This window comes from Nothobranchius furzeri, chromosome 14 (assembly GCF_043380555.1).
Source record: "Nothobranchius furzeri strain GRZ-AD chromosome 14, NfurGRZ-RIMD1, whole genome shotgun sequence".
Lineage (NCBI taxonomy): Eukaryota > Metazoa > Chordata > Actinopteri > Cyprinodontiformes > Nothobranchiidae > Nothobranchius > Nothobranchius furzeri.
The window spans coordinates 29,209,567-29,227,918 of record NC_091754.1 but is presented as its reverse complement, the minus strand read 5'-3'; the positions used below and the strand labels follow the sequence as shown (position 1 = coordinate 29,227,918).

At 40.0% G+C, this 18,352-nt stretch overlaps 1 protein-coding gene across 3 annotated transcripts in view; it reads left to right on the top strand.

The window, feature by feature from the left end:
• Positions 1-18,352, top strand: part of fgf14 (fibroblast growth factor 14) — a 192,653-nt gene that overhangs the window by 136,929 nt on the left and 37,372 nt on the right. For all 3 annotated transcript variants that reach the window (XM_054746712.2, XM_070544055.1, XM_015965980.3), the window contains exons 2-3: positions 452-562; positions 2,440-2,543. In XM_054746712.2, coding sequence (XP_054602687.1) covers positions 452-562; positions 2,440-2,543 — 215 coding nt within the window. The remainder of the gene's footprint in view (positions 1-451; positions 563-2,439; positions 2,544-18,352) is intronic.

Below are 18,352 nucleotides of genomic sequence, written 5' to 3'. Positions count from 1 at the left end.
AAATGCCAACAAAATGAAACATGACACGTTTAGCTGCAGAGGCTCGGTGCAATTTAACCATGGAGGATGTTTGTTTACTGTAAATACATGGGTAATTCCCCTGTCGGATCAGCTGGTAGCTGCAGAGTGCACGCTCTCATCCTGCGCACTAAGAGCTCAGAGAGGGTGCTGTTGGGTTCATTATGGGAGTCAGACAGCCACATATTAATTCTGATACCTATAATTGGATGGTCTATCTCTGAGCAGGATGGGATTTAGGTGCAGAGAAAGGCGATGGTGAGATTTGTCGGCTGAAAATCAGGCATCGAATGGGATTTTTTGACATTTTGCAGCTGAAACCTTTCCAACATAAGATGCTACTGCACATCATTTATATTAAATACTTTTTCTATTTGCATGTATAATGATTTAGATGTTCTAACTGTTCTCTTTCTGTTGATCCCTTCCACAGATCCCCAGCTCAAGGGTATAGTGACCAGGTTATATTGCAGGCAGGGATACTACTTGCAAATGAACCCTGATGGCTCTCTTGATGGGACCAAGGATGACAGCAGTAATTCTTGTAAGTATCCTAATGTTGGATTTCAGGTTTAAGATTTTAAAAATGTTCAAAGAAATTCCTACAACACATTTTTGGTAAACAGCTCTTCAGGCCCTGTTCAGCACTTTCTGGTGCAGAAATTGAACTTTTTCCAGTCGATCTCTAAACTTGAGGCCAACACATTCTCTCACGTTTTAGCTTTGGGAGGAAAAATGTGTCTCCTTAAAATGGACCTTACCCGTTTTCCCTTAGAGCAAGAGAAAGTGGACCAGGAAGCTTAACAGAGAGGAAAATGGTGTTATTAGCTTGTTCTGGAACAGCTCCACCAGCGCTTTGGGCTAGGTGGTTAATTTGATTCCAGGACCTGGTGCTAATGCTAGCTTGACACTTCACATTGTGTCATTTATTGCTGTCAGCAAGAAGAGATTTGGCACATGTCACATCTAATCAGCTGAAACAACTTTATACATAGTGTGGACATGGCAGATGGTCAACACATCTTTGAGATCAAATCAAACTTAACAGTTATTGGACGACTGTTTGAAAGCACCAATCCTGGTGTCATTTTCTGAGGTATAAACCTAACCCAAGACATGCAGAATCATGCGCAATAGCATAACAAAAAAATTTATTAGAAAAAGGAAAACTAAGGGCGCACTTACAATGTCAAGGAGGGGGCTGCATCTCCGGTGCAAGGTCAGGAAAGCAGAGAGTATTTTAATCTCCGTTCACAACAGTGATATTGGAGATAGGAACAAAAGGGTCTTATGGTCGGATGGCAAAGGTAAGGGCTCGGGGTGGGGGGGGTGGGGGGGGGGGGGGGGGGGAAACCAGGTCGGAGGATGAACGGAGGGAGAGGGGGTCGTACCGAGAGACGGGAGGAGACGTGGCCTGCTGTGATGTCCAGTGGGTTATGGATTAGGTGAGATAATGGAGAGTAAGAAACCTAGAGTTGCTCCCAAGAACAAAGGGTGAAAAACAGGCAAGAACTCCACAAGTGCATGTAATCCTAATACTTCATAGCTAGAGACAAGCAGCGCATGCTACCCAAGGTGAGTAATCATCCGGCAAGTTGAAGCCGTCTCACTCCTCTCTTTATAGTCTGTCTGGATGATGGAGTAACTAGTTCCACCTGCCCCCCCCCCCCCCCCCCCCTCACACACACACACACACACACGCAAGACAGCTGCTGCTAGAGGAGCGGCGGTCATACTCCGAGCCCCTCCCAGATATGGGAGCTTCTTGGCTTATAACAGATTGAGCTTGTTTCTTAAAGTGACCGAGCACTGAAATGACTCATTCTGGAAGGTACTGAAAGTGTCAAGAGTACAACAGCTGAAAACGCTTTATGTGAGTGGAAGTTTACGTAAAGACCTACATAAACATGTTTTGTGTCGATCATAGAACTGTTACCATTTAAGAAAAAAAATGTCATAATATGTCATGAATTGCTGTGGCATTTAAGTGCTTTTTGCACACATGTGAGATGTTTTTTTTCTACTAAACACATATACAAAAACATTCTGAACATTCCTTTATGCTTCAGAAACTCCAAACACCCAACCATTCATCCAGTCAAAAGGGTTCAATTTGTGCCTTCAGGTATCAAATATACACACAAGCATGCTGTCACAGGCCACTGCTGTTGGTTTAACCTATCGGAACAAACAGCAGCAGCTCCAGTGACTCTGCTGCAACAACAAAAGTGCTGCAGTAGTAGCTATTCCTCTCAGGTAGAATCCCAAGGCTGATGAATCTACCTGACTCTTCCTAACTGATTTAAAACTACTTTTCTCATCTGAAACAGTAGTTAAACTATGAGCATCAATATATTAAAAACATAGGCACTATTGAGTGGTTTGTGAATGACAAAGTTTGTGTTTTATTGTGTCTTCCAGCTTTGTTTAACCTTATTCCAGTTGGCCTCAGAGTTGTCGCAATTCAGTCAGTGAAGACAGGATTATACATCGCCATGAACGGGGAGGGGCACCTCTACACATCAGTGAGTTCTATTCTATTCTATTCTATTCTATTCTATTTATAGGCTTGCTCTTTCTGTTTTACATATAAAATCATCCTTTGCATTTTTTCACATGCTTTAGGTGTAAAAAAAAAGTCTGAGTCTCAAAAATTGTATTTCTAAATCTGATCTTTTCAACATTTTTTCTCTATGAAAGTATTAATTATATTAAACACAGTTGATAATTAAGATATTTGAACAGTGCAAATCAACTAATTCCACTCCAGGTGAAAATGATCTGAAGTGTATTTTTAATTTTTAGTCAACTATGTGGTCCATTTGTTTGCAAGGAGGGGGCGGGGCATAATATGTGTCCAACAGCCAGCCACTAGGGGGCGAATTGGTTTATTTTGGCCTTCACTTCCATGTAATGTTTCTCCTTTCAGTCACTGTTGGGTGTGTTTTGATGGTTGTGATTCATCTTAAAGATTGTGACAAAACCATTTAGACTGGATTTAATAGTTTGGGCTGCAAAATGTCAGGTCAGCCTTTTTGTTTGGACCATGTTAAGCTAGTCTGAGATTGTACGTTACCATTGGGTGTGAGTGTTTGCTCGTTAGTCTTGTGATGAACTAATGGATGGATGGAAGGGTGGATGGATGGATGGATGGCTGGATGGATGGATGGATGGATGGATGGATGGATGGATGGATGGAAGGAAGGAAGGAAGGAAGGAAGGAAGGAAGGAAGGAAGGATGGATGGATGGATGGATGGATGGAGCGAGCAGTCACTCTTCTCTGAAGTCCCTGTTATTGACTCGCTCTCTTCAAACTTAACAGGCTGCACAGCCAAGGGAACAATAACGTTTTTTTTTTTTTAAATTTTATTTCTTACTCCTCCAGTCTGTCCTGCAACAGTCATACAAAATCAATCAGCCAGAGGAACCCTGAGAGGACTGCTCCTCTTTTAGACAGAAGCGTTATCTCTTCCTCCCTCCACTGTCCTCAGGTCTCTAATTCTCAGAGCACCAACCAGACATGTTTTTTTATAATTCCTCATTACCGTGGGGGTTAAGAGGTGCTCCTTACTTTTGTGAACTGTGATTCTCAAACGCTTAATTACTCAATTTTAAGCATGAAATGAAATTCATTTTAGCTGGACTGACCTAGAATCCTGTAGATTGAAAAGGGTCTAATACCATCTACAGGCACAATTATACTGCTAGAAGATAATCTTCTATTTGTTGGTTGTATAGAAACCATTTTATCTTGTAAAAACCAACTCCACACGCTCACATAGCTAATGGCTGAATATCTGTTATCAGAAATATGAGAAACAAAAATAGAAATAATCAGCAAGGATTCACAGTGACGTGCCAAATGCAATCAAATCACAGGAAGTTTAAAATATCCAAAAATATTCCACCAGTATGGACCCAAAAAAGATGCAGGGAGCTACTAACTTTTAATTAAATAGATAAATCTAAAAATTGCACAAAGGTGATGGTACATTGAATGCAATAAAAACATTTTAAGCTTAGTCTTCCAAACCGTTTACCCAAACAAAGACAAAAGAACAAGATCCACCTCTCATTCTGTCCATGGGTACTCCGAGAGCATCAAGTACTTCTGGAGTTCTTCATAAGTCAGAAGGAACAGCAAGATCTTTTAAGTGAAACGTCACTTTGATTTACAATAAATTATTTAAAGTTCTATTCAACATTTTACAAAAAAACACCAGTCTTTCATCCAGACTCATTAGAAACATTCAGCCGTCACACAACAGTTTGGACAGTTTGAAAAAGGTTTATACCAATTATGCAAATGAGAACAAGAAAGGGAAACTACAGTTTCATTCTTTTAACCTGTGGTGCACACGTTTGCAGATCAAAAGTAGACAGTACCCTGCAAACAGTCAACGTCGTATGAACGTGCAGATCATGTCTACATTGAGTCTGTCGGTCCAGACCACGTCTGTAGGATGCCCAAACTAGGTCTTTGCACAGTGGGTAAGGAAAATATTACCTGACATACAGGTAGACTTTTATCAGGTCATGGGAGTGCCTTCCTACAAAGCACTCTTAAACTAAAACTTACTTTTTTCATTATGGTGAAGGTTGTCAGTCATCCAGGTCATGGTAATCAAAAGGGTTCAAATGAAGGCAACTGGACTTTGGTTTCTTGAAGACGTTTCGCTTCTCATCTGAGGAGCTTTGTCAATTCTAACTGGAATATGGGAGAGTCAAGCTTATAAGCTGCAGCTGTCTATTGTTATTTAACTACCCTAAACTACTCTGGGTAACCCTCCTCTCTATCTCCTGATGACTCGTTATCCTTTATTGAGAGGACGTTGTGTTGATTAGATGCAGGAAGGTGTGATCTAGACTGAACCAGTTTAGGAATGAGATTCACAGCTGCATCATGTAGTTTATAAGCTTGACTTTCCCATATTCCAGTCAGAAATGACAAAGCTCCTTGGATGAGAAGTGAAACGCCTTCAAGAAACCAAGGAAGGGCAGTTGCCTCCATTTTAACCCTTTGGATAACTTTTTTGGTCATTTCCTACCAACGTTTTAATAATGTCTTTTAGGTTTCTCATTTTTACATATTTAATAACTGATTATATTTCCAGGTTAGAGAGCATACCACCACCCAACTACTGCTTTGGTTTTGCTCTTTTGTTTATCGGCAATCATTACAATCTTTTAATTGCTCAATAATCACACCTGATAGCTCGCTCTGTGCGTATTTTTCTCTGCATGTTGTCACCTCAGTTTAAGTCATGTTTTATTTGTCTTTATCTTCCGTGTCCTTGCAGCATCTTGTGGTTGGTATATTTTGTGAAACTCTAAAATTTCTACCTGCCAGTTCTTTGTTCACTTGCCTTTGTGATTTCTAAAATCCAGAATTTTCCTTAAAAAGTGACGTAACTGAGGAACTATGAAAGGTGGAGGAATGTACGAACAGACTGGTGTGTTTAAAGAATTTTAGGGCTTTTTGCTACTCGCTCATTGCGTGTTCAGGGCATTTATTTCCATGAAAGATCTTGATTCAGATTTTTATATTCTGTCCTTTAAGAATGCTACATAAAAACATCTGCCCTGATGTTCATAAATAACAAGTTTAGAAACCATTTTTACCTGTGATTTTTTTTGATTGTGCTAATTTACCCTGAGTTTCACAAGCAGGCTTAACGGGAGAGTAGTCTTCTACCCCTTTTTCCTGCATTAGCTGTTGATAGAAACACTCAGATTTGAAATTCTACTCAGATCTACGTCACACTATCAAATAACATTCATGAACTCACCCATCTTGGCTCATGACGAGGAAGGCTGTTGTTGATTTAACATCCAGGATTCGGCACAGCACATCTCGGCTTGCAGAAGCTAACCGCATTAGCATTACACATCATGGCAGAACTCCTTCGAGCCGTTAATTGTGGAGATAAAAAATCAACATTGCAAAATGATAAAAGTGCAGGGAGTTGCACTGCTGTTAGCCAATCAGACAGAGGCCGGATGTTAAAATATCAGGAAATAATAATGAATTAGACTCCAAAACATTCCGTGTTTTGCTCCCCACTCCCAACTTCTACTTCCTGAAACAAGAGTGCCAGAGCTTTTTCCCCACAGAGAATGACTCAAAAAACATTAATTTAAATTAGACTACTGCAAATGTGTTAACAACAAACAAACAGAGAACTTGGTCTTTAAAACTAGCTAAAAGGAAGGTTACATAGTGTTTATTTTTTATCAGGTGGAAAATACTTACTTTTTTTAAGCTCCAATTAAAAAATTGTGAAATGTCTTCACCCCATTTTCAGTGTTTGAAACTGTATTGATTTCCAGCTAAATAACTAGTAATTCCTGCTAGTAATTCAAATTTCCATCCTAAATCGTAGAGATTGCACCAAAGTCTCTGATCATCTTATTATTTGGTCCTGTAACCTCTTGACATTCTCATTTCAGGCTAAAGTGCTGTGAAGTGGAAACCAAGGGTTTGCTGTCTCCATCTGCAGCTTATTTCTCTGCTAATGGATGTTTTGATCAGATGTCAAATATCCCAAACACCCACTCGAAGGTCTCTTTTTGCTCCTGAGTGTGTGAATTACTCTGCTAATGGCAGCCTTGCAAGATGTTCTTCATCCTCCTCCTCCATCTCGAACACCCTCTTCTCTCTGCCTCCTCTCTTGTCTGCTCTGTAAGCTAGGTTCAACCATTTCTCCCATCATCACAAGAAAGAAAAACACTCCATCGACCTTTTCTAGCCATTAAGGGTGCTTTATACTTGTTCACTCGCATTTTCAAAACCCACTTTGGTGGAATATGAATGCGTGAAACTACATTGTCAGGAAAAAAAATATACAAATCCCAAAGCCAAGTTTCTCAAAGAGCCGGTCCTTTTTAACTAATTAGAATTCACTTGACCAGTTGTATTCTCCCACTGTCTTGCATTCATCACTGTGGCTTTTAGATGTACTTGGATAACGAGTGACACTTGAAGTGAATCAGAAGGAGAATTCCACTCAAGTCCTTTCAAGTCATCATAATCTTTTGTGCGAAGCACCCCGAGGCGCTGAGTGACGCTGGAACGACAGAGATAGCATCAAAGTGACGGTGCGGCCCAGCACAATAGACACACCACGGAATAAAGACAAGTCCAATCATCTTGCTTCTTTTCAGTCTGCTGCCTTTGTGTCTGAGCCAATGAACTCGGGGTTAATTCCTCTTCTGGACCGCTCTCTGAATGAAACATTTCTTTATCTGATCTAATAAAATTAGTCGTTCCCGACTTGTTGAACACGGAAGCAAAAGCAGAGCTTACAAAATTCTCCTGATACCTGATAATACAGATCATTAAACCAGACGCGTTGCAAGCTTTTCAAAAGTGTGGGGGATGTTGTCTGTGGATGTCATCAGTTGTAAATTGAAAGTCAACCTCAATCCAGTAACAGGTCCGCGCATGATTCACAGTAACAAAGTCCTTCCAAAATCGTTTGAGGCGGGACGGTTTCGACAAACTTTATTTGTCACTGAATGTTAACAAAGCTGATTTTAAAGTTGGACAAAAAAAAAACTATTCCGTAGAAGGAGCGTTCAACTATTCCTTTTACAAGTGGCACACTGTGGCATTTGAGACCTCGCTTTAAGTGTACATATATTATAAACCTCTGAAAATTGTTGTTCTTCACTTTATCAAACTCAGACTTTGTACAGCTAATGTCAAGATGTAAAATTATGAATTCAGTGAAATTTATAACTACTGATGCATTTTTCCAAAGAGGTATTCATCCTGAAATCAAGCATATCAGGCAAAAGAATCAAAAGAAAAATAATCTACTTTTTTACAATGTTCCTAATATTCACACATCTGAACAAATCCCACAAGAATTCCCTTTATAATGAGACCAAAAGTAATGAAAAAGACCTTGTGGTTACAGGAATATAGCCATTAAAGTGTGGGCATGTTATTTGTTTTTATTTTAACAATGCCATCAAATGGTTTGTTACATTTACTTACTGTTTTATAAGAACGTATTATGAATGTAACATTAAACAAAGTAGTCAAAAGTAGAGAATGGTGGTGGTGATTACAAATATCAAGACACTAATAAACAATATTACAAGAAATTAAAAGACAAATCAATAACACTTTAGGAAACACAACTTAATCATTAAGCAGGGGTTAACTAACATGCAAATGATACAGTCTGATTTATGAATTACTAATGATAACAAATTTATGAATGACCTGAGTACATTACACATCTCCAAAAATTTTAACGTATTGTGTTATTTCCTCCAGTTTGCATCCAGTTTGAACCATAAAATTAGATACAGCTCAAGGTATGACCTATAAAGTACATTACTTTCAAAATGAAGAATTTAGCTGTACGTTCTTTGGATTCAAAAACAAAACAACAGGGGAGGTAAGATTCAACAAATACCTCCCAGAAGTGAAAGCCTGTTTCATATGAACTGTGGTAAATGAGTAGGTGAGATAAAACTGTAATATTTTAAAAAAGCATCTCCACAGCTGTAATCATCACACTGGATGAATACAAAAGCAAGACATCCAACACTTATCTGCAATTCAAGTTATTTTCAAGAACAATCTGTGTAATATCTTTGAGCTAGACAGATAAGTAGACTGAGGTGTTATGCTATTATGAATGTTGGACAATGACCAAACAGGTGGGATTTATGGTGGGAAGCAAATCGATTGGTTGAAAGCTGGTTGTGACAGAGCAACAGGAGAGGGAGGGAGGGAAGCACCCCTGGAAGCCGTTGGGCTCTTCCCTCCCTCTCCTGCTGCTGCTTGAAACCGAAACCCGAGGCAAACAGAGTGAGTTCGACGTAGAGACCAGACTGGTGTGAAGGTGAGCAAAATGGCTGGAAAAGTGTGGGTGTTGAACGATCTCAATAAGAAAAGTGTGGGTGTCGAATCCCCCACATCCCCCACGGGTGCGACGCCCATGCATGAAACAATTCAAACAAATTATTCTATAGGGAGTTTAATTTGAAATCCCTAGTAGCTAACAAGGAAGTGTTTTATTTGGATGCACATGATGAAATTGTGTTGCCACAGGAAGCAACTCCCCGGTGCTGACTTTTTTGTCTTTTTTCGGTCCGACTAATACAACGTCCTGCCACCTTTTTTGTGTAAAGGTTTGGTATTTAACGGCTGGCTGGGTATCTCTAGAACCACTTCCCGTGTCTCGCTTCAGGCCGTCTTTGTGCTTGTTAGTGCTACCTTCTGTGATGATCAAATTGAATTGTCGCATCTTGTGAGCTGTCCTCTTTGTAATAAAACCATCAAGAAGACCGATCTGGAGCAGAGTGGCAGCTGTAGCTGTGTCATCTTAAGACTGAGGGCATCTGCATCCTGCTGGGCCCAATTCAGGATCTAGGAAGGCTCCGAGGAGCTTGATGTGAGCTCTTTTTTCCTGTACATCAAAATAAAAGAGCATGCTGACAGTGGTGGGAAACCGAGAGATTCTTTTGAAGCCTGAAGTCTCATTAATGCAGGTATTGATATATTTCTTGCTGACAATCATGTTCCAACTTCTTAGGGTTTGTTTTCTCCCAGTGTTCCTCTGAAGTCTTGGTTCGTGAGGACACTATTATTTAGAATTCTTTAAACAGACAATGGCAAGGCATCTTTGTTTATAGTGCATATTTCACATAGCCTGGCAAGCCAGACTAAAAAAATATATTGTTTAGTCTGGCAATGCTTCATTGACGGTTCTTGTCGCGGGGCGGGCTCTACCGTTGTCTTTTAAACAATCTCTGCATGCTTCTGGACAACGAACAACATGACTCGCCGCAACGGATGTCGGTGAACAAGGCAGTCCATGGTTGAAGAAGGAAAAAATACATCCTTGTTCTAAATAAAGGACTTAAATACATCATCCACCATTGTGGACCAGTCACAGCGCTCTGTCACTTCCGCATAACGGGTCCCCGGAAGAATGAAAAAATTAATGCAAGTCAATGGGGCTAAAAACACTATTTTCTAATTCCGCTTGTTTTGTGCCATGGATTTCACACATGATGTCCGTGAATTTTAAAGACACTTTTTGATAACAAGAACATGCTTCTTTTCGAACGGGGGCAATGCTATTTTAGGTTTTGTGTGAAAATAAGTCCAGGACTACAAATGTGCTTCATAACGTGACGTCATCGAACCAGACATGGAGAAAACTGAGGGAAATGGGCTGTAAATTCAGCAAACTTCCCAAAGGAGGAAAGAACCACCATAAATCATGTGGTTAATAGCAGCTACTTTGGGGAGAAGAGATTATGTGGTGACGTCACATATGCGACATGCCGATTTCTAGTTTGTAGTCATGCTAATTACAATTTTACAAGCTAATAAATCTCAAAGTATGTGACTGGCATGGTTGAAACACCCATGATTACTTTTCATTTAAATTGCAGTACAACATATGTGCGATCCAGGGTGTAAGGCAAAGCGGATTAGAAAATTACGTTTTTAGCCCCGTTGACTTGCATTCATTTTTTCGTTCTTCCGGGGACCCATGATGCGGAAGTGACTTAGGCTCCCTATAGAGAGCTGTGATTGGCCAGCCAGAATGTTGCTAGGGGCTGCGGAGGCTCCAATGGATTAGACCAAACTTTGCAAAGCAAGCATTTGGTCTAGTTCACTGGGCTACATTTCATACATAGAAGCAAATAAAACTTAATGGTTATACTTTATTGGTTTGATTCTTTATTTTTTTAAGTAACATTGCTTTGATCTTTATTCATAAATTACAATCAAACAAGAAAACAACATTCATGGCAATCCAGATACCAGATACAATCTGTGAATTTCCAGGCGTCTAACTGGATTCTTCAGGGAATTCTTCTCCTTATATACAACAACTTGACATCGATTCTACACATTTGTATTGCACCTTCTCTCTCTCTCTCTCTCTCTCTCTCTCTCTCTCTCTCTCTCTCTCTCTCTCTCTCTCTCTCTCTCTCTCTCTCTCAAGACCTTCATCTTGAAAGGCCCCCCGTCTGCTCTGACTAGTCAGCTCGTCAGAAGTAGCAGGATGCAAACAGCTGGTGAGCCATGCCAAGCAATTCTCTGGCTAAGCATTATGCAAATGATGGTGACCAAAATGTAAAGGAAGAAAAACTTAAACATTTATAGTTTCAATGACTTAATCCGTAGATTTCATGATTGCTGTGTTTTAATCTTTAATGTTTTTAAATGCAACTGTGGCAGTTATAAAGTAGCTTATTTAATATCTAAGACTTATTGATTTGGTTTGGTTTAACTGTTGTAAGTTGGTATAATTTTTGTTTTTTAAAGTAACAATCCGTGTCTTTTACCATTAATCTCTGGAAATATTCACTGGCATGTTGTTGAAAATGAATTGAAGGATGTTGTAGAAAAATATTGGCAGCTTCATAACATATTACCTTAAAACTCGGGTCTAAAATACATCGGCACGGGTTGAGGTCTCAGGGCGAAGTCATAGTAGAGGCAATTTTTCCTTCTACGGGAGCCTGTGAGGACAAAATGCATTAACTGATTTCTAACAAGCGGTTCCAAAACTTTCACCATTCATAAATATTGTTGTTTTACACATTTACCTCTTCACTTGTTGCCACTGCTAAAGGGAGTCTGATGAAAGTGCTTGTAGTTCTGCTGGAGGTTGCATGCAGGGATTTTTGACCCTAATGGCCATCCGTTGGTAAAGTCTTACTCAAACACAAAAATACTGCTTTCTTGCAACTAGTTAGTTATGTACCTTCCCCTATCGACAGGGGAAATACACATCATCACATTAACAGTCATTATACAAATCAATCAAAGCTTTATTTATAAAGCGCCTTCCGCAACCCTGTCAGGAAGCCCAAAGCGCTGAACATGGTACAGTAGAAGGTAAATATATTGAATAAATCAAAAATAAAAGCAATTCAAATTACAAAATACAAATTACAAAATACAAATTACAAAATTGGTGAAACATTCTGGTACAGGACAAATGTGTAAAACAATGGATTGAGTGAACCAATGAAAACCGTGAAATAAATTCAACATAAAAGAGGGCCAAAATCAAACATGTTCAGGAAACGCCAAGCGGAGGAGGTGCATTTTTAGGCGACTCTTAAAGACTGGCAGAGATGGGGAAAGCCTAACTGAGGGTGGCAACTGGTTCCAGAGTGACGGTGCTAGTACTGAGAAAGCCTGGTCCCCGCGAGTACGACACCTAGAACGAGGGACAGCGAGCAGGCCTTGGTTAGAGGAGCGCAGAGTGCGTGATGGGGAGTGTCTATTCAGGAGTGTGGCTAGATGGGGGAACCACCACCCTGGAAGAAATGATAAACAAAGACGAGGATGACAAATGTATCATTTATTCCCAAACAAGATTTTACCGCAGCGATCGGATTAATACAAGAAATGCTTTCCCCAGAATATCAGCTTTACAAAAGGGTTTCAGTAGAGCAGACTTGATATTTCTGTTGAACATTTGCAAAAAGTAAAGACAACATTTTCATGTATGAAATGCATGACTTTTGCTTAAAATGTTGCACTTAAGTGAGTTGGAGGTATAACCTCATTATTTCTAAAGTGTTGCTCCCTACAGTCTTAAATGCTGTGTCAGGAAAAGAAGAGCCAGAGGGAGAGCAGCTTCATCTATTAATGAACGACCAGGTTGAAGGGAGGCTTCAAAGCTCAGCTGGTAAACCGGAGGTCAGGGCTGCGATCAGATGAGAATAGAAGAACTGGTCCGTCAGTCATTTTGGTTGTCTCTGCCTTCACTTTGAGGCACTGAATATGTATTTTCTATCAAGTGTTCCCCCTCTTTGCTGAATATTTTCTTTGTTTGTTTGTTAGGTTGGGAGAAACTAGTGGTACTACACATATGAGTAGATTACTTTACTAAAACATGCAGTCTCGTCACAACTGGTCTAGCTTTGCTTGAGGGAATTATCCCAACCCTGAAGTGTAAACGGAGCACAGCACAGCTCACTTGTCCTCTAGCTTGTTCCAGGTCAGTGGTTTATCTTCTGATGCCAAGTCTTTCCCCTGAACACTGGTAGTCCCCAGGATGTTATGCTGGAAATTGCAGCTGCTGTCTGAATTTACATCAGACAACTTTATGACTGAATACATTTAAATATTCCTCTGGTGGTGTGCATCACCTGATTTCCACTGGCTTTTGTTTTATCAGTAGCTCTAGCTGAAGCTTCACGGGCTACCAGCTGCTTGCAGACTAATTCAATCATAACTTAACACGATTCCTCCAAAGAACTCACTCATCTTTTCCTTCCATCATCCCATTCTTGTTCTGAGGAATTACTAGTCAGCCAACAAAGACTGAGATCATCTAATCTTCCAGAAGAAGCTCTTTATGGGGTAGAGAAATGTTGTAATGTTGTGATGCACGTCTGATATGTTCTCATTGGGTTGGGGTGAAGAGAAGTTCAAGTATCTTGTTTGCTAAAGATGGTAGAAGATGGACCAGGGGATTGGAGCTTTTTCTGTAATGAAGGTGGTGCTTTGGGATGAATCTTAACTGAGAGGCAAAGTTATTTTACATTTATGTTCCAACCTTCTGCTATAGACATGAGATTTAAATTATGGCCCAAAAAATTTGATTCCAGATCCAAACGATTGAAGTGAGCTCCTTGTGGCTGTGTTTAGCCTAGGGGGCAGGGGGAGGATGTCCATCATATTGGGGATGGTGTTCTGGGCAGGTCCCTTTCACAGGAGACCCGGGGAAGAATCTAAAATCCACAGGTGTGATTAAATATCCTCTATGGCCTGGAATGAATCAGTATCTGCTTCTGGGAGCTGCCGAGTCACTGGGGACTGGGGAGAAAGATGTCTGGGCTTCCCTCTTGGACCTGTCCCCTCCCCAACATTATCTTGGATAGAAGCAGGAAGAAAAACACAACTAGAGGTTTTATATTGTTGAAGAAATGTTAGAATGTGTCTAGTATGGTTGACACACATAAAAAACAATAGTCAACACAATAAGGAAAGAAATTAACCCTCTGATGCATGAATTATGAGATCTTCAACCATGATTTTTTAAACAATTTTTTTCATTCATCTTTAGGTGTGAATGAAACAAATTTCAGCAAATATTTTTGGTAACATTTTGTTAATTTACAAATACTTTATTACATGTCCATCTCAGTGGACAACGTGCATTCTGAACATGAAATATGGTGGCTTGCCTTACTGAAGTCCAAATGGAGGGGCTCACATGCAATAAAGTCTTCAAAAGCTGTGCTTAATAGCAAAAATAAATAAATAACAATTTTGAATACCTGTCCACTGTAGTGACCATTATGCATCAAAGGGTTAAACACGTTTTGGATTATTGAGCAGATTTAGGTGATATATTTAATTCCTAAACTAATCTCATTAGCATTATGTGACAGCAGTAGCTCAGGTGGTAGAGCAGGTTGCCCGGTAATCATAAGGTTACAGGTTTGATACCGGCTCTGAACAGAGAACACTGCTGTTATGTCCTTGGGCAAGACACTTAACCCGCCTTGCCTCACCTTTGTCAGTGTACCCCAGGGCAGCTGTGGCAACATTGTAGCTTATCCCCACCTGTGTGTGAATGACTGATTGTGTTGTGAAGTGCCTTGGGGGGTTGTAGAACCTAAGAAGGGGCTATTCAAATAAAGACCATTTCAAAGATCTCTTTTGACCGCTATTTAATAGAATAGAATAGACTTTAATAATTCCACTGAGGGGAAGTTTACTTGCTAGAGCAGCACATACACTTAGAGAAAAGGAAGAAGAAAGTAATATAAAGGAAACCTGGGTTTCCAAAACTATGCAGCAAAAGGAACACACACATACAATTTGAACATCTTTTGTACGTTTGTTCTGTGCAATCCATCAGTTTTCATTGTTTGGTTCTTTTCTAAAATGGAGAAGGAAGTGACGCCACCAACATCGGTGGTGCTCTGAGGATGCTACAGCATTAGCCAAAACTTGTCAGCTAAAAAAAAAGTACAAACGAATCAATACTATGTGTTTAGAAAAAAAAAATGGAACAGACTTACTAATTTTCATCCACAATTGCACAGTTATTGAAGACATACTGACTATTGCATTGATGTTATTGTGTGCCAGGATAATGCCAGTACCAGTTACACTGAGGAGTAGAGGGGATGAATGACCTACAGTAGCCTTATGTAATCGAAAATACAAATATGCTGATTTTTGTTACCTATTTAAATGTCTAAAAATAAAGATTGACCATGGTGTTTTATAAAAATCCTCAAATCAGATAAACAAAACCATTTTATCACTTGAGACATGACAGCTCACGATGAGCTTCCAGTCAGAAACTCAAAAACCAAGATACTGAACACTAAACCCATGGCTTGGTGAAATGAAACTTAATCAGGGATGTCAAACTCCAGTCCTCGAGGGCTGGTATCCTGAATCTTTTCATTGTTTCTCTGTTCCAACACAGTGGATTCACCTGCACAGCAGCTCATCAAGCTCTCCAGAAGCCTGTTAAAAACCTGCTGATTGAAATCAGGCATGTTGGGACAGGGAAGACACTAAAATGTGGGATAACGACCCTCAAGGACCGGAGTTGATTAGTTGACCTGTGGATTAGATCATGAAAATGATGTCCATCTTCCTCATAAGGATCCATCGTAAAAATAAACTTTTTATCCTTTCAAGCAGGCAAGGAGGGTGAAGTGAAGTGTGCTGACTGGGGCTTCAACCTGCAACCCTCTGGTTACGAGGTGGGCACTTAACTCCTCTGCCACTGTTGCCCAGCTAAATTCTTAGCTAAATGCATGACAATTAAACAAAAAATGGCTATTTTAACAGGATTTACGATTAAACCAAATCTACCATGGGTTTATCCCAGATAATGTTTTATTTGCAAAAACCCAAACCAGAAATGCCCTATATAGACAACTCCTATTGAGTAACCATTGCATGCCTCATTTCTCGAATGCAAAACGATAATACCACTATATACCAATAACTCCACCTGCAAAATAACGTTTCAGCATAACGAATCGTTGTAGTACAAACTAGAAATGTGGCCACTGCCAGTTTACAGAGTTAGTGCAACTTCCTACGAGCCTCCCAGGTATCCCTCCTCTGCATTTCCAACATTCTTTTTAGTGTTTGTTGTACTGGGTCATGTTCCAGATGCATTCCTGCATCTACAGAAGGCCAACTTTCTACCACGGTGGCCGATAGCCAAGTATTGATCCATCAACCACCACTTACACATATCTCCCTCATCCATCTGGGATAACCCTTACATCCGTGCTAAAATGGTGTGGCCCAAAAATCTCACAAACAGTTGTTAGACGTTGCAGGAAAGCTACAGGGTGAGCCATGAATTGTGCGCCACTGAGAGATAATGAGAAAGCAGGAGGCAGAAGAAAATATAAATAGTGTATTGACTGGTGGGTGGTGGGAGGGGGAGAGCTTATAGAGCCAAAGGAGAGAGGGATCTCTAAGGTGTGTTTGTCAGGGAAAGCCCTGCTGTGATTATTATAATCATTGGTGCATGCAGACAATCACTGCTCGTTGCCCCCGTTCGTTTGTTGTTATGCCTCCTAAACGCAGCTATCATCATATGCAGTAATAAAACCATTAAACTCAACCAACTCCTTATAACAGGATAAAAAAGGAAATTATTATAGTTTAATTCTAGCAGATTAATGAAAACCTATAATCAAATTCACTGATCTCATCTTCCATCTAAGAATTTTTGTGTCCCTTGAAAATCTGTACATGCTCTTATGTGTCTGTTATTGATGATTTATTGCACCCACTACATCGCCAGCTTGCTTTTTTCACAGCCTAATGACTGGTGATAATATGCTGATTTGTCAACAGTCCACTCAAACAAAAGAAGACTGTTGACTAATGTCTATCCTGGAATCTGACCTAAGTTTTTCTGTCCTTGTGGTCCTATAGTGATAAATCCTCCAACCCTGGATATCAATCACAGTAGCTGTATTTACACAATAGGGGTTCCTGGAGGGTTCTGGGAGAGGGGAAGGTGACCGGGAAAATAGGCTGGCACAGTCGTCTTAGCTGTTGTATCTCTAAACAAAGCTAGGCCGTTCAGAACTTCAAGGCTTTAGCATAACTGTTCCGGCTGTGAGCATTGATCACTGACAAGAGACGCTCACTAACATTACTAACATTTAGGAAGTTTTAGTCCATTAAACACCCCCCCCCCCCCCCCCACGCGCGTGACCCTGCGTGGACAAGCGGGTTCAGAAATTGGATGGATGGATGGATGGATGGATGGGTTATTGTCACTGTTGGCATCCACAATCTGCAAATCTTGATTGGTAACACTTCAAGGACAGCAGCTGATGACAAAATCTGCATCACAGATCATACACTTGATGGCCAATGAAGTCTAATCAGAACAAGAATCAGTAGTGGGAAGCAGGGCATGTGATTTCGGTCTTCATCCCACCGAACGAGTCACAGAGGACATTCAAGATGGCATTCTCCTTGAATGCACATTGCTGTAGTTATCAGAGCAAACATGTCTAGCTTGTTCACTGAATTAATGACCCCACTACTGGCCTAATTGGTTTCCCTGTGAGGAAATGTCAAGCGCCATGCAAATACAAATAGCTTGCTTGTGCTTGTTGTCTCAAGAGCGGTGTTACGTGTCCAGATGAGCAGCGGTGTGATGTACTGTTAGTATAGTGGTAAGAAGTCCAGTATTTAAACTTCACCACAGTATTTATTTCAACTAGAGATGTGCAATTCCACTTATGTCCTTTCTGATCCCATACCAAGTAAAATTAGAATACTTTGCTCAAAGTTGTTTTTTAATTAGAAATGTTTAAATGCAAATCGATATACTGTATTTAGTTTATAAGTTTGTACAGATGAGACTCTGTGAGAGTTTGTTTATGCCTGGAAGTTTATATTTTGGGCAAAAAGTCCTCATAGCTGGAAATCTTGAGCCTCCTTCTATGGACAGAGGCTGGAGATCCTTATCTTTTGAGCGTTGCCGCTCATGGAGAAGCGTCTGCATATAATATAAATATACAGACATGTTATTAAATGCTTCATTTTATTTAGAGTCATCAACTTACACTGAGGACAAAGGAAATGCAAGTTTACACACACACCTGCTGTTTTATATAGAATAGTTTGACTCAAATTAAAAAGAGGATAAAATACATAATAAAATACATTTTTGTATTTTTACATACATTGTTGTTGGAAACTTTTCTATATTTTTCAAGTGAATCAGTTTTACTTTAAGTACTATACATTTTGATACCACTTGATGCATTTAATCTATTTTAACTCATTTAACTCTACATTAAACCTCACCTGACTGAAAATGG